At 44.3% G+C, this 16,090-nt stretch overlaps 1 protein-coding gene across 1 annotated transcript in view; it reads left to right on the top strand.

Annotated features, from left to right (window-relative positions):
- BFSP2 (beaded filament structural protein 2) overlaps nucleotides 1-16,090 on the top strand; it is a 64,434-nt gene that overhangs the window by 46,441 nt on the left and 1,903 nt on the right. Inside the window, exons 5-6 of the mRNA XM_032266405.1 lie at nucleotides 10,090-10,221; nucleotides 15,513-15,733. Of these exons, the coding sequence (XP_032122296.1) occupies nucleotides 10,090-10,221; nucleotides 15,513-15,733 (353 nt within the window). The remainder of the gene's footprint in view (nucleotides 1-10,089; nucleotides 10,222-15,512; nucleotides 15,734-16,090) is intronic.

Genomic DNA, 16,090 nt, shown 5'->3' with positions numbered 1-16,090 from the left:
TTTAAAGCAGAGTCATCTAACAGAAATACCGCAATGATTGGCATATTCTGTAATCCACGCAGCAATCCAGTATGGTAGCTGCTGGCCCCAAGGGGTTATACAGGTGCAGTGGTTCATGCCTATATTCCCAGCATTTTGGGAGGTCAAGGTGGGCAGATCACTTGAGCCCAGGAGTTCGAGACCAGCCTAAAAGACATGGCAAAACCCTGTCTCCACAAAAATACAATAATTAGCCAGGTGTGGTGACATGTGCCTGTAGTCCCATGGAAGTGACTTGGGAAGCTGACACAGGAGGATCACCTGAGCCTAGGAGGCCGAGGTTGCAGTGAGCTATGATTGCACCACTGCACTCCAGCCTGGACAACAGAGACTCCTTCTCAGAAATAATAAGGCTGAGGAACTAATTTTTAATTATATTTAATTTTTATTTAAGTAGCTACAGATGACTAGTGACTAATGTATTAGACAGCACAGGTCTAGATTTACCCACGAGGAGAGTAGAAACCTTGAATAGCATGTCTCCATGTCATCCATACTTACAAACAATAATTTTCCCTGTAAACACAGATATTTTATACAGGCTACCCTGTCTATACCTTTTCTTTCCTTGCTTTTACCAACAAAAGCCAGTATTTTCTAAGATATATAAAGCTAGATTAAAATGGGCACTGCCACTCTGACTCTAGACTACAAGATGACCTGTTGCAATATTGCCGCGTTAACCACCTAGGAAAGTTCCTTTCCAGGAGAACAACAAAAGCAGGACCCCTGACAGCATCTGCAGTCTAGAGGCTCCTGTGTGCTGATGAGCTGGCTGAACTCCCTGAGGGCTCTTCAGTGAAATAAGCCATGGCTGTAGCCCAGTGTGCTCGAGGCAAACCCTGAACGGGGATCCCCAAGCATCTTCATATCTCTGTATCTCACAGAGAACTTCACAAAAGGGCCCCAGTTTACTTTTATGTCTTTTTCAATTTACTTTTATTTTATTTCAACTGTATAGTAGATAATACATTCACTTAGTTCAAAATTCAAAACATGCAAAATGATATACAGTGAAAAGTACTATCCAACCCATGTCCTAGCCATCATTTTTTTCTATGGGGGTCAATCAGTGTTATCCTTTTCTTGTATGTCCTTTCAGAAACATTTTACACATATACAAGAAAAAAAAAATATATATATATATATATGATATTATACCACAGGAGCAGCACACTGTGACCCACAAGCCAAATCTGACCCACTGCCTGTTTTGCAAATAGAGTTTTATTGGAACATGACCATCACATTCATTTACATATTGTCTATGGCTGCATTTGCACTACACTAGGAAAGTTCAATAGTTGCAACAGAGACCATATGACCTGCTAAGCCTGAAGTGTTTACTGCCTAGCTAGTCACAGAAAACGTTGTCAGCCTCTGTTCTAGCTAACAGATGCCCCAGAATTTGTTTAGCCTGTTCCCTATTGCTGAGCATTGAGGGTGGCTTCCAATTTTTTGCTATTACAAGAGATTAGTCACTAACAGGGTATACCTCTTATAGTAATTATATAATTATTTCTATAATTTCCAATTATAGAAATGTATCTATTAAATTAACTTATAGACATGGAATTGCTGGCCCCAAAAGTGTATACATTGGTAATTTTGATAAATATTCCCAAATTACCTTCTACAAAAATTATAACAATTAACATTTCTGTCAGAAATATTTGAGAGTGTCCATTTCCCCATATCTTCACCAATACTATGGGTTAAAAATGGATTTCTCACAAATTGCTTTTGTGTGTACTAGCAGATCATATGTTTTGCCCATTTTGGTTGTAGTTGTATGCCACAGTAGCATATACCAGTTGGTGTGGCTACAAAGAGAATGGAGAGAATCAGAGTAGATTTTAAAAGGAAAAACAAAAAGACTGTCTCATTGAGATAGGTACTGCCTACTCTTTGCCTATTCTTTTCTCTAGTTAAGACAACACACAGACTGGGTGTGGTGGCTCACTCCTGTAATCCCAGCACTTTGGGAAGCCAAGGCAGGCAGATCACTTGAAGTCAGAAGATCGAGACTAGCCTGGCCAGCATGGTAAAATTGCATCTCTACTAAAAATACAAAAAATTAGCCTGGTATGATGGCACATGCCTGTAATCCCAGCTACTGGGGAGGCTGAGACATGAGAATCACTTGAACCCGGGAGGCGGAGGATTGCAGTGAGCCGAGACCACTCCACTGCACTCCAGCCTGGGCAACAGAGTGAGACTCTGTCTCAAAACACAACAACAACAACGAAAACCCACAGACGTTGTAGAGGGCTCTCTCAGGCCCTTATCTCCTTATACTGTGTGTCTAAACTCACAACTGGTTAACTACCAATATCTGGGTACCTACATAGGGGATTACCCAACATTGCAACCTCTTTCTTACATCTTCTACCAAGGAATCTCCACTCACTCATTCATTCAAAATCCATTTGTCAAGGGCAAACCAGGTGCAAGGCCCTGACTTGATACTATGGTTCCTGAAGTCCCTGACTTCAAAGAATGCTCGTCTCAGGCTACCTGACTATGCTGATCTCAAAGCATATGTTAGATATTTTTAAATAGCTCTTTCCCATAAAAGTGTAAGGACTGGCCAGGCACAGTGGCTCATGCCTGTAATCCCAGTGCTTCGGAAGGCTGAGGCAAGAGGATCCCTTGAGGCCAGGAGTTTGCAACCAGCCTGGGCAACAGAACAAGACCCCACCTCTACAGATTTTTTTTTTTAAATTAGGTGTGGAAGCAGACAACTGTAGCTCTAGCTACTCAGGAGGCTGAGGCAGGAGAATTGCTTGAACTCAGGATGTCGAGGCTGCAGTGAGCTATGATCTTATCACTGTACTCCAGCCTAGGCAACAGAGTGAGACCACGTTGACTCAAAATAAAATAATGGAAAAATTAATTTTTCTCTTTAGACTCCTTGCTGAGCCTCTTCAGCTGCTTTTATCAAGAGGATGGGCTTACTTATTACCAAAAGGACAGCAACGTTACAAAGCCATTGGCTCCTCTGTGTTTCGTTTGGCAGCTCCAAAAGAGGCTGGGAATTGGTCCTACACTCAAAATGCAGCAGCTCCACCAGTCAGGCAGTTCTTGTGTAAATTCCCAGAGAAACTTGTCGTAGCCTCGCCAGGCCAGCTTCTCTGCCAGTGTTGCAGTTTCATGGAGTGAGGTGTGTACTTCTGTTTAATCCTTACTGAGGAGGGCCCATGTCGCTAGTGCAGACTGGATGGCATCCAGTCTTCTCCCAAATAAATCCTACATCTGGCTGAGGAAGGTCAGGAGTGTGTGCTGCCTGTCAAAAGCTATCCTTAGCTAAATAACATACGACACCACATAACTGCAAAATGACTTACAACTGTCATAAGAACAATAGCTGATCCTCTTAATGAAAAGGAGATTTGATCTCATTGTATTCCTGGTAGATCCTCCTCTTCTTCCCTAGTCCCTAGCATGTGCCTGGCCCACATTGTAGACCTTCAATAAATATTGTTGAGCACATTCTAGGTGTAAAAAGCTATGTTAGGTCCCCAAAGCAGGCAGAGGGGTAAGTAAGAAGTTGTTCCTGTACACAAGGTACCCACAGTCCACTGTGGATGTTGGCTGGCATACTGGTAGAAGGCAAGAAATGTATGGAAAGGGCCTGGGTGCAGTGGCTCACACCTGTAATCCCAGCACTTTGGGAGACCGAGGCGGGCAGATCATGAGGTCAGGAGTTCAAGACCATCCTGCCCCAGCATGGTGAAAACCCGTCTCTACTAAAAATACAAAAATTAGCCAGCCATGGTGGCACATGCCTGTGGTCCCAGCTACTCGAGAGGCTGAGGCAGGAGAATTTCTCGAACCAAGGAGGTGGGGGTTGCAGTGAGCCAAGATTGTGGCACTGCACTCCAGCCTGGGCAACAGAGCAAGACTCTGTCTCAAAAAAAAAAAAAAGAAATGGGTAGAAAGGCTACTCTTCTACAAGGCAGAGTGAAATATGATACAAAAGCAGAGCCAGCCAGGCTTTTATGAAGCACCCACCAAGGGTTCTAAACACCCAACAGGTATGTTATCATTTAATCTTCCTAACATGAGATAGATATTATGATTTATCATTTTATAGAGGAGGAAACTGAAGCACAGGGAGGTTAGGTAGTGTGCCCAAAATCACACACGGAGAAAGTGGCAGAGCTGGGATTCAAATTATACATTCTGACTCCAGAATCAACACTCTAAACTGCTAGTTTGAACTGGACAGACCACATGAATGGGGGGACCTTGATTGGGCTTTTTAAAAAAGAGTTTTTTGTAGAAACGGGGTCTCGCTATGTTGCCCAGGCTGGTCTTGAACTACTGGTCTCAAGCGATCCTCCTGCTTTGGCCTCCTAAAGTGCTTGGAATACAGATATGAGCCACTATGCCCAGAGGGTTTATTTTAGTTATTAAGAATAAATAAGTGACATCTCGTGGAATGTGAGGTTGGAGAAGCCTTTGTCCTGAGGGGCTAAAAGTTATGCCAGACTTCCGTTGGAAGCTTTTCAAACCAAGGGTCTGTGCCCTCCTTGTGGGGTTCTTCTATGAAACAAGATAGGGAACCACTGTGTTCCCATGGGACCATCGCTTACCTTTCTCCATGACTGTGAACAAGACCACGAGATTAGCATGATCTCATGAAACCTGAAAAGTGCTGAAGAGCCAAGGCAGGTAGCTGTATTCTGTGGTAGAACAATGCTCATGTTGATGACCAGTTGCAAAAACCAGAGAGCTCAAGTGACTTGCTCAAACCTGCACAGCAACTGCTCAGCAAAAGGCAGAAGACACATGAGGCAGACAGCTTATCCTGATACATGATCTGCTGAGAATGCACTCACAATTTCAAAGACCAGGAAGTATCATCACTCTCTCTCCACACTCTCCCTCCTCCTAAACACTCACCTTCCCCTCATACTGCAAGGTAGCAATTCTCTCAGTTCTGGGTCATTGCCAAGGGTGTTTTTAGAAATGGCCATGCGAATCACCAAAGTGGGTCAGGCTTGGATTTGGAGGTGGTTCTTTTCCTCTTTCCCAGTCCTCATTTGTATCTTCAACAGTCAGGCCCTCAAATACTTAATTATGACTTAATCAGAACACACTGTTTTTCTCCTCTTACATCCTTCATGTGCAACAACATGCTAAATGAATTTGAAATTTTTGAAATTGGAAAATCTTTATTATGTTTCAAAATGCTGATGTGCTCTCCTGTCCCAGAAGTAACTGCACTCCTACGCAGCTGGAGTACAAACATGGGCAGCTCAGCTCCTGCGCAGTTTAAAAGCCTAGGGATCAGCACATTTGAATTTCATCACACACCTGCACTGGGCGACAAAACACAGTCCTATCTTCCTATCCGCAGGGACTAGATCACACACCTACTATGAGAAGAAATCTGGAGACACTGGATTGAAATGGAAACAGAAATAGAATTACAATAACCAGAAAGCATAAATCTAAAAAGCCATTGGATAAAAATGCATAGTACTTTTAGGTGAGTTACTTTTAGTAACGGTTACTTTAGGCAATTCAGTGGGAAGTATCTCTTGTGGTAAGATGATTTGAGACGGAACACAGTGACACTGAAACTTGTAGTGATCAAATTACTTTCTTTTTCTCTTTCAATCTTAAACTAGAAGAAAGCCTTTGCTGGGTGCTGGAAGGTTTTTAATATGTCTACTGTATTTGTTAATCTCCCCTTTCCACGAAGAGAAAGCAGGCCTCAGGACTTGGCAGCTTGGCTGGCAATGGTAGCTGGAATTTAATAATAGTGGTTTGTTATAACTTTATTAATTTTTTAGTTATCTTCTATCCACTACAAGGGATACTGTTTTATTAGCTTCTGTAGTGATCTAGAACTTTGCTTCCACGGACCACGGGTCACCTGGGAGTGCAGCTTTCTGAGCCGCACTCAGGATCTCCTGCATGAAAGCCTTTTGACAAGATGCTCAGGTGATGCTGATGCATTCAACCTACAGTTTCCATGTTACTAACCTACAGTTTACAGATGGCTAACCTACGGTTTCCATGTTAAACTAACCTACAGTTTACAGATGACTAACCTACAGTTTACAGATGACTAACCTATGGTTTCCATTTTAAACACATTTATTTGTAAAGACAGAGTGAATTGGTTTAAATAAAAATAGCATGAATGACTATTAAGATGGTGTGAAAAACCATGTCGGTGGTCCAAGAACATTTGAGAAACGCTTAGATACAGTATCTTTGCTAACGAAATTAAGACATGGTGTTTTGGCCTGGAGACCAGTAAGTAACACAGAAGCCACTCACTGGGTGGAGAGGGGACAAATCACACAAGGGACTGTGGCTATAGCCTTGGCCAGCAGCTTTACACTAGTCCTCCCCACCAAGGCTTTGAAACTTGTCCTCCATGCCTTCCCTGGCTCTTCCCCAGGGAGTGATGGCAAATGTTTCATAAATGCTTTCCGGGGAAAATGTATGTATATGTATATATGTGCCAATCAAATTCACAGTACTGCTTAAGAGTAATGTAACAATTTCTGTTGAATTTATGTGTATTATTTTTGAAATAACACAAATTTAAGACAAAATACTTTGCTATTTCAATTACACCTATAACTTCAGTATGACTTATTTCTTGGAAAATTGACCAACCATTTTTCATAATTCTATCATCAACAATAGTATCACAAAATCAGACTACAAAAATGCTTGATTACTAATTTCTGATTGAGCAGAAAGTCACATTATTGGTTACCAGTGGCAAATCTGTAGGGGTCTGTAGCAACCTCAATTCTTGCCTCCTCAGAAGAAAGAATTCTACTGAGGGGCATAAAGCAGAAGAGATTGAAGCAAGTTTTAGAGCAGGAGTGAAAGTGTATTTAAAAACGCTAGAGCAGAAACAAAAGGAAGGAAATACACTTGGAAGAGGGCCAGTCAGGCAACTTGAAAGACAAGGGAGCAGTTTGACCTTTTGACTTGGGGTGTTATATGTTGGCATGCTTCTGGGATCCCTCTCCCCTCCTTCCTCCCTTGGGGTGGGCGGTCCGCATGCCTGGTGCCCTGCTGGAGCATGAGCAGTGTGCTTACTGGAATTGTACGCATGCTCATTAGAGGCATCCTGCCCTTCCCAGTTGAACGTCCCTAGGAGGTCACATACCACTTTAACTCTGCCATTTTGCCCCTTAGTGTGCATGCTTGAGTTCACTTGACCAGCTCCTGAGCTATCGGAAGCTGCTGATCACCAGTTTCAGGCTTTTTCTGTCTTTAGGGAGACTGGTTTTCCCTGTCAGCTGTGACCAGTTATTTTAGAGAGACAGTTAACAACCGCCTGACCATCATCTGATGCTCGCCTGACATTCTTGGTTGTGGGGCATGCCTCTCCTGCCCTGTTCATGTCTGACTAGTTACCTATTAGCTACCTATATTACTACAGCTAACTGTAACAATATAATTTAATTTCTAATGATGGCTACATTTTAGCAGTCAGCTTACAAAATTCCTGAAAATTTAAAAATCAGCTCCTGTGAGCTGTTAGGAGCCAGTTCTAGCTCACTGCTGCTCCCGGCCACCCTCTGTAGCTACAGTGCCTGACTCCACGTGCCTTCCAGGATGCCCCACCTCCTGCCTCCTACCCACCTACACAGTCCATCTGGCCAGGACTCCAATCCCAAAGAGGGGGGAAAAACTGGGGTACTGATCATAAGAACTTGGAAGGTAAGGAGTATATTTCGAAATGATCCACCTGAGTTTGGGAGAAGTTACGTCCACTTTTAGGGATCTTAAATTGATAGATTGGTAGAGGTGACAGCATTAAATACTAGTTGAGAGCACATTTCTGGGTCTGCTACTGGGCTTGAATCCTGTTTCTGTCCCTCACTGGCCATATGATCTTGAGCAAATAACTCAATCTTCCTGTGCCTCCGTTTGCTATGAGGATAATATTGGCCCCTCCTTCATAGGATTGTAAAGATTAAATGAGATAATGGATTAAAACTGTTAACATGGCCGGGCACGGTGGCTCAAGCCTGTAATCCCAGCACTTTGGGAGGCCGAGGCGGGTGGATCACGAGGTCAAGAGATCGAGACCATCCTGGTCAACACGGTGAAACCCCGTCTCTGTTAAAAATACAAAAAATTAGCTGGGCATGGTGGTGCGTGCCTGTAATCCCAGCTACTCAGGAGGCTGAGGCAGGAGAATTGCTTGAACCCAGGAGGCGGAGGTTGCAGTGAGCCGAGATCGCGCCATTGCACTCCAGCCTGGGTAACATGAGTGAAACTCCGTCTCAAAAAAAAAAATAAAAATAAAAAAATAAAACTGTTAACATGATGCTTGGCAAAGAACAAGTGCCTAATGCATACTAGTTATTAGTAATAGTATTTAATTATTACCATTTAACTGTTACTAAATATTTAACTATTCATAGTAGCATTTAACTATTATCATTTTGTTATTTATTAAATAACAAAAGTTATTTGTTGGCTACTATTACTTTTTACATATAGAAAATATATACAGCCAGTGTTTTCATGCTTTTGAGGTTCTAAAGGTTTCAGCATGCTTAATCCACAGGAAGGAGTCATTATATGATTACGAGTATCATTCTCCATTCATTATTGTCTATGTTTCACGGGCAGAAATGGAGACTTTGAGAGGCTGAATGATGGCCTAGGGACACAAGCCATTGGCTAACCAGAGCTGGGCCCTAGGCTTCTGTTCTCCTTCAGCTGCTCCAAAGCCTTTAATGGTCATTCTTTGGACTCTGTAAAAGCTTCAGACTGTAAGAATTGGAGGTGCTACTACTGAGCTACAAGCTTCTTGACTTGGGGTTTGTGTGTGTGTGTGTGTGTGTGTGTGTGTGTGTGTTTGAGATGGAGTCTCACTCTATCACCCAGGCTGGAGTGCAGTGGCACAATCTCAGCTCGCTGCAACCTCTGCCTCCTGGGTTCAAGAATTCTCCTGTCTCAGCCTCCTGGGTAGCTGGGACTACAGGCGCATGCCACCACTCCTGGCTAATTTTTGTATTTTTAGTAGAGACAGGTTTTCACCACGTTAGTCAGACTGGTCTTGAACTTCTGACCTTAGGTAATCCACCCACCTCAGCCTCCAAAAGTGCTGGGATTACAGGCATGAACCACTGCACCCAGCCTTGAGTTGGGGTTTCTTAGTCAGTCCATTAGATTGGACTATCTTTGGATTATTCTATAAATAAATATTTGTATGTGGTACAAATGGTAATTCCAGAAAGCTGTAACCTAGGAAAGCACAGTTTTTCCCCTCCTACATTCTTGGCTAGGAGACATTCCATCAGACTGCATTGAAGAAAATGGGGATGATCTCTCATTGTTCATCTTTTCCCCAGAAAAGAGGAGTAACAATGACCTGCTCCCCTGAATATATGGGGCGGGATCAGACCCTGTCCATCATGCTCTGGGGAAAAGGTTAAAAACACAGAGCTTCCTGCCAGGTGCGGTGGCTCATACCTGTAACCCCAGCACTTTGGGAGGCCAAGGCGGGTGGATCACCTGAGGTCAGGAGTTCGAGACCAGCCTGACCAACATGGAGAAACTCCGTCTCTACTAAAATTACAAAATTTACTGGGCATGGTGGCACATGCTGGTAATCCCGGCTACTCGGAAGGCTGAGTCAGGAGAATAATTTGAACCAGGAGGCGGAGGTTGCGGTGAGCCAAGATTGCACCATTGCACTCCAGCCTGAGCAACAAGAGCAAAACTCCATCTCAAAAAAAAAAAAAATAGCCAGGCATGGTGGCAGGCACCTGTAATCCCAGATACTGGGGAGGCTGAGGCAGGAGAATCATTTGAACCAGGAAGCGGAGGTTGCAGTGAGTTGAGATCACACCACTGTACTCCAGCCTGGGTTATAGAGGAAGATCTCCATCTCAGAAAAAAAAAAAAAACAAACAAACAAACAGATGTTTCCATGTGACAGTTGTGTTTCCTCTGGTTAGAGGCAGTGAGTGGTGATTAGAAAGGCTGGAAAGGAAGGATAGGCTCAGCTCCTGATCATCTCTGCTCATACTGAGACCTGACTCTCCACAGCAACAGGCGGAGGTGACCCACATGTCCCAGACCCAGGAGGAGAAGCTGGCAGCTGCCCTCAGGGTGGAGTTACACAACACTTCGTGCCAAGTCCAGAGCCTCCAGGCTGAGACAGAATCCTTACGTGCCCTGGTAAGTGGGCCAAGGAAAGACCTGGCATCCCTATGCGAATTTTAACTCTCTACTGTCAAATTCCAGTATTATGGATCACAGTTTGCAAGGGATTCCCATCTCACAGCATATGAGTTTTGAGGCCTGAAACATCTTCTGACTCCCAAGGATCATCAGGTACTGAATCACAGCAGGTGCAATAGACACTGTAGTGCCGCATGGAAATATCTCTTACCAGGCTGCTGCTGTGAATGTTGGCTGCTAACATCTGCAGCTGCCCCTTTTCAGCTGCCCCATCATTGCTCCTGAGACCTGCCCTTACCCACACTGAGGACACCTGGCCCAGAAGATTAGGCCCTGGCTCCCAGTCCTCGGCCAGTGACTGAGAGGGGCTTCAAAAGCCCAGCCCTCTTCTTTCAAAGTGAAGCTAGCTGCATGCTGTAGAGCTCTCCATGGGACCAGGTTGTGGCCAGATTCCAGAGACCACATTCTGGCTTAGTGCCCTCCTCTGCCCTATCCTGCCTTCCTCACTCCCCCTTGTCTTGAGATTACTCCTTAATGATTTACGAGTTCCAGGATCCCCATCTCAGGCTCTGCTTCTGGAGAACCCAACCTGAGACATCTAGTAAGCGCTCAGACTCACTGTGATTTGCAAGCATGTCTCTTTCATTACTAATTATTATTGATTAAAATAATCAATAAAATGTATTAATAATGAAGCAGTCCACCCTCTGATCTCTGGGATGGATGGAAGTTCTATTTGGGTGTTAAACACAGCTCTTCTTAGACATCCCCTCCAGGAGGCCATTTGCACTGTTCTAACTACAGCTTTGTTGGTGCAGATCAAAGGGTTGTCCATGTAATCCTTGTGCAGCTGAAATGGTCTGAAGTCAATGAAGTGCATGATAGGATGTAGGTCAGTACAAGCATGTATAAGAAAAGGATCGGGGGATCTGAGGGAAGGAAAATGAAGAGTAATAGAGTCAGAAGGGCTCAGTTCCTCCATTTATCCCTTGGATAAACAAATCCCTGAACCACAGTTTCCTCTTCTGCAAAATGGGTATGGCAGCCACAGTCCAGCCCACTTCTCAATGTTTCTAGGAGGATCCAATGTGTGGATGCACATGAGCACACTCTTCTTACTGTTAGCATTACTTTGAGAACTTGCTATGTTCCTGAAACTGTACCAAGTACTTTGGGGACATAAAGCTAATTAGATATGGTCCTGGCCTCCAAGGAGTTAATGCAGCTTCAGTGGAGGAGCTGACATAAACATGAGGAGGTGGCAGGTGGGAGAGATCACCCCTGCTGTGGGAGTCAGGATACAGACTTCATGGTGGATGCTCTACTCACTCACTAGCTCTGTATATGAGCAGAGCTTGCATTCTCCCACTTATAAAGTGAGGCTCTGTTTTGGCTGTTATATCTAGTTACTGTCTTAAGTGGCTTAAGACAACAGAGAATCATTTGTTCTCTCATTCTGTGATTTGGGCAGAGTTCAGCAGGGATAACTCTTCTCTGTCTCATGTGGTCTCTGCTAGGGCAGCAACACCCAAAAATGGCTTCCTCACTTAACATGTCTGGTGACTCAATTATGCATCTCTTTTTCTCCCTCCCTGTGACCGCTCCGTGTGGCTAGCTTGGACCTCCTCATATCATGACAGCCTGACATACTCAAACTCCTGATATGGCACCTGAGTGAGCACAGAAGCTACCAGGCCTCTTCACACTGGGGCTTGAAAGTCTCTGAACATCCCTTATACCACATTCTAGTGGTCAAAGCAGTCACAAGACTATCCTAGATTCAACAGGGAGAGAAATTAACTCAACCTCTTGATGGGACAATGGCAAGGTCACATTGAGAAAGTGATTGTGGAGTGAAGATCATTGTAGCTGCCGGTGGAAGTGTGATCCACCTTAGGATCATAATAGAGTTTACCTCATAACGTCAATGAAATGATTAATCAGATAGTGTATGTCAAGCCCTTAGCACAGTGCCTGGTGCTTAGTTAGCAGTCAATAAATGCCATCTGTTATTAACTATCATAAAATTGCTATAATGACTACTAGTATACTAACTCCAAGTTGGCACCACCAGCCACCTGGTCACCTCACTTAAACCCACTGTCCTAACTATTGGGGAAAAAAATGGAAAAAGAATTTACACCCTCAACCAGAAAACTTCAGAGTATTGGCATTCTGGTTATGCCCATGGCCCAGAACAGGCTGCCTCTGTTCCCTGCTGGTTCTGGTACATTATCATTCTGGTCACAAGGCCTTTCAGCCAAGGTGAGGAGCACAGATGGGGACAAAATAGGTAACAAACTCTCATACAGTTTTTAAACACAGAAAGTTCATCCAGCCATCCCCATTATTCTCTGTCAATGCAACCTGTGCACTTACAAGGACCCCGCAGCTTATATAAGCTTCAGACAACCGAGCTGGCAAGACCTTTGGTCCCCTTTGCCAATAAGGCACTATTTGCATTGGAAGGTAGGCACAAATAATGGTGCTTGAGGCCTGCTGAACTTAAATCAGGAATGGAATTCAAGGTATGAAGTTACATAAAGTCACTATCTTACTTTCTGGAGGGCTTTGCAATTCAAGAAAGTCCCTTTAAATCTCTGGAGAAATTGGCAGAATAAGTGTGCTTCTGTGGTTTCAGTTTGTTTGCTGGTACTGTCTGTGTGGCTGAGTGAGCTAGCATACTGCCTGCATCAGTAACCTGATCATAGTCACTCAAGCTCAAGCATCTCTGGGAGAACCAGGCATCCTCTCTTTCTGCCAGAATGTCAGGGACTTAGGTGGAGAAGCTGGATTTGGACTTTAAGGGTGGGATGGAAGACACATAGAGCTTTGGCTGGGGTTCCCATGAATGCCTTTTTGGCAGTGGGTCCTAAGTCACCAAAGAAAAACCTTAGGCCACATGAAGAACTCATCTAGAAGATGGAGCAAAAACTGTAGACAGATGATCCAACATGATTCTGTGAAGAATATTCCCAAATCACAGATGTTGCAAATCCAATGTCGACAACAGCTAGCCACAAGTGAAGTACTTTCATGTATAAACAAAGAGAGAAAACCCAGCGAGGTTGGAACAAATGATGCTCCAAGTCAAGGTGGCCATTTCTGTATCCTCACTGCTATAGAAAGGTTTTCAGATTCCATTAGTGAAATAATAACCCTAGACCAGATACTGATCTAGATTTCTTTTCTAGTAATCTATTTTGCCCCTTATAAATATGCCTCAGATAGATGAGAAGCTGACTCAACATTCTCATATCCTTTGGAATTAAGAAGATTTAAATAAGGTAATATGGTGCTCCCTGCTAATAGCAGTCATGATTCAAGACAGTGTCATGACAAAGAATTTCCTATTTCATCCACAGTGGTCGTTAAGGGTATAAAAAATCTCCTTCTGGAGGGCAGGGTACAGAATCTTGTTTAATTAAAATTCAATTCAATCCAATTTCGAAAGTTATTTGTTTTTTGTGTGTCATACTAAAAAGCCAGATGCTAAATTATAGGTCAACCATAACTAAAACTATTAGAAAATGTTAAACACAGATAGTTTTTTAAAGGGATTTATTGAACAGCTCTGTAGCTTTCAGGACGTAGTACATGGGAAGATGAGAAGAAGGAAGTTTCCAGTCTAATGTGGAGACACAGGTAGGGCAATAAGTGCAACCATAATACAAGTGGTATCATCCAGGGCAACCTACATTTACCAAGAACCTATTCTGTGCCAGGCCCTGACTTGTGTGCTGGGACTACAGAGACTTGGTTTCCAAGACTCACCATCTGGTGGAAGAGACGTGCTCATAAGTCCACTGCGATAAGTTTAAGAGCATGTATGTGCTTGGGGAGCCATGGAAATACAGAGGGTCTCCTAACCCAGCTTGGTGAAGGTAGAGGCAGAGGAGTTTCAAGGAAGGCTTCCTGGGGCAGGTGACTTCTGAGTGTGGACTTGGGGATGTGTAGGATTAAGTCAGGTGAGGATGCTAGAATGAATGGAGGAGCATGGTGTAGGTGGAGGAAACAACACAGACCCATTAAACTCCAAGACTGGAAGTGTTGACGCTGCTGTAGGGTGGGGAATGAAGATGGAAAGATACTGGGCCAGTTGTGTGTGCCATATCAGGGACCCTGGGGAGCCATCAGTGGAGCTTAAGCAGAGGAGATACAGGCCCAGATTTGGGCTTTGGACAGAGCACCATGGCTACTTGTATGGGGAACTCAGGAAGGGGAGGAACTAGAGGTGGGGAGATGAGCTAAGAGGCCACTGAGGGTACCACAGGTGAGAGGTGACAAGCTTCCAATCCCAGGCCATGGTGGCTGGAGAGTGTGAAAACTTCTCAAGCGATACAAGAAGCAGGATTCAGAATATACAGGAGGCCGTGATGATTGCATTTGGAAGGAAGGAAAGGAAGGAAAGCAGGAACACATCTTTCCCCAGTTTCTAGCTCACATGGGTTCACCAGTTGAAGCTTAGAATAGGAGGGGCCAGAGGTTCAGGAGGCAGCCAGTGGCTCCATTTTGGACACCTTGATGTGAGGTCTGAGTATATATTTCCAGTAAGAAGTTCAGTAGCAGGTCCACAGCTACTGAAGGAAAGATGTATGGTGGGATTGCCAACGCAGGATGTGGCCTGGAGGTGACTGTTAAAATCAGGAGTATGATGGAGACCAACACAGACCCAGGATACACTGCTCAGAAAAAAAGTGCGCTCAGGGTGGGCACTGGGAAACCCACAGTGAAGGGATGGCAGAGGAAAAGGGATGGGCAAAAATGTGCTACTAAAACACCAAAGGGGAAAACACCAGAGATATTCATTCTAACACAGCGATCTGGGAAAGAATGCTGGAGGAGTGGTGTTCCAGCCAAATGACGGATGGGGTTTCAGCAGCAGAGGCAGAAGGGGTCCCCCAGGGAGTGAAGAAATCACAAGAAAAAGCCCCAGAGAACAAGATTTCTTTGAAGAAACACCTACAAGCTGCCTCTCATTTGTCTCTCTCAATGCCTCTCCCTCTTGCCCCCCTCCTCTCTCTCCTCACACTCCCCTCCCTCTTCTCCCTCCCTTTCCCTGTCTCCCACCAAAAAGATCATTCCATCAGACTAATCCACAGTCTGACCTGAATGGGATTCCTTATTTTTCCCACGGAGCCGCTAAGAATAACCCCCATCAGTGTCCATAGCTGGCAAAGTCCCTGCCATGGAGTGGGGGAATAGTGCAGGCTACCACCAGCCCCTGCCACTGCTCTGCACACCTCCCTCTTCTAGGGCCCGTTTGGACCAAGTTCGCTCTTTTGTAGAAACGAGGCCTGGAGAACACCTTGCACGATGCCAAGCATTGGCATGACATGGAGCTGCAGAACCTGGGTGCTGTGGTCGGCCGGCTGGAGGCGGAGCTCAGCGAGATCCGCGCTGAAGCTGAGCAGCAGCAGCAGGAGCGCGCGCATCTGCTGGCCCGCAAGTGCCAGCTGCAGAAGGATGTGGCATCCTACCACGCCCTGCTGGACCGGGAGGAGAGCGGGTAAGCCTCGCTTCTTCCGCGTCAATTATCCAAGGGATGCATATTCATAGCTTTAAAAATATTTTCCAAACTATAGAATTATTTAAGATTCACAATCATGTTGTGTTAGAATAAAATTCTAAAGAAAAAAAGAAAAGAAGAAATCACCCCAGACTTTGTCTCACCTAGGTACCCATTCCCATAGCCTGGCTATGACCTTCCAGGATTTTCCTATTCACATACAAATAATATATACAATTATATATTCACATACTAATACATATTCTATATGTATGCATATTTATGTATGTATATATACATGTATATGCATATATATATGCATATACCTAGGATGTACATAATAGCTGTTAGGAATGC

The sequence above is a fragment of the Sapajus apella genome, unplaced genomic scaffold, assembly GCF_009761245.1.
Source record: "Sapajus apella isolate SASKATOON/1434 unplaced genomic scaffold, GSC_monkey_1.0 scaffold4, whole genome shotgun sequence".
Classification (NCBI taxonomy): domain Eukaryota; kingdom Metazoa; phylum Chordata; class Mammalia; order Primates; family Cebidae; genus Sapajus; species Sapajus apella.
This window is presented reverse-complemented; position numbering and strand designations above follow the sequence as displayed.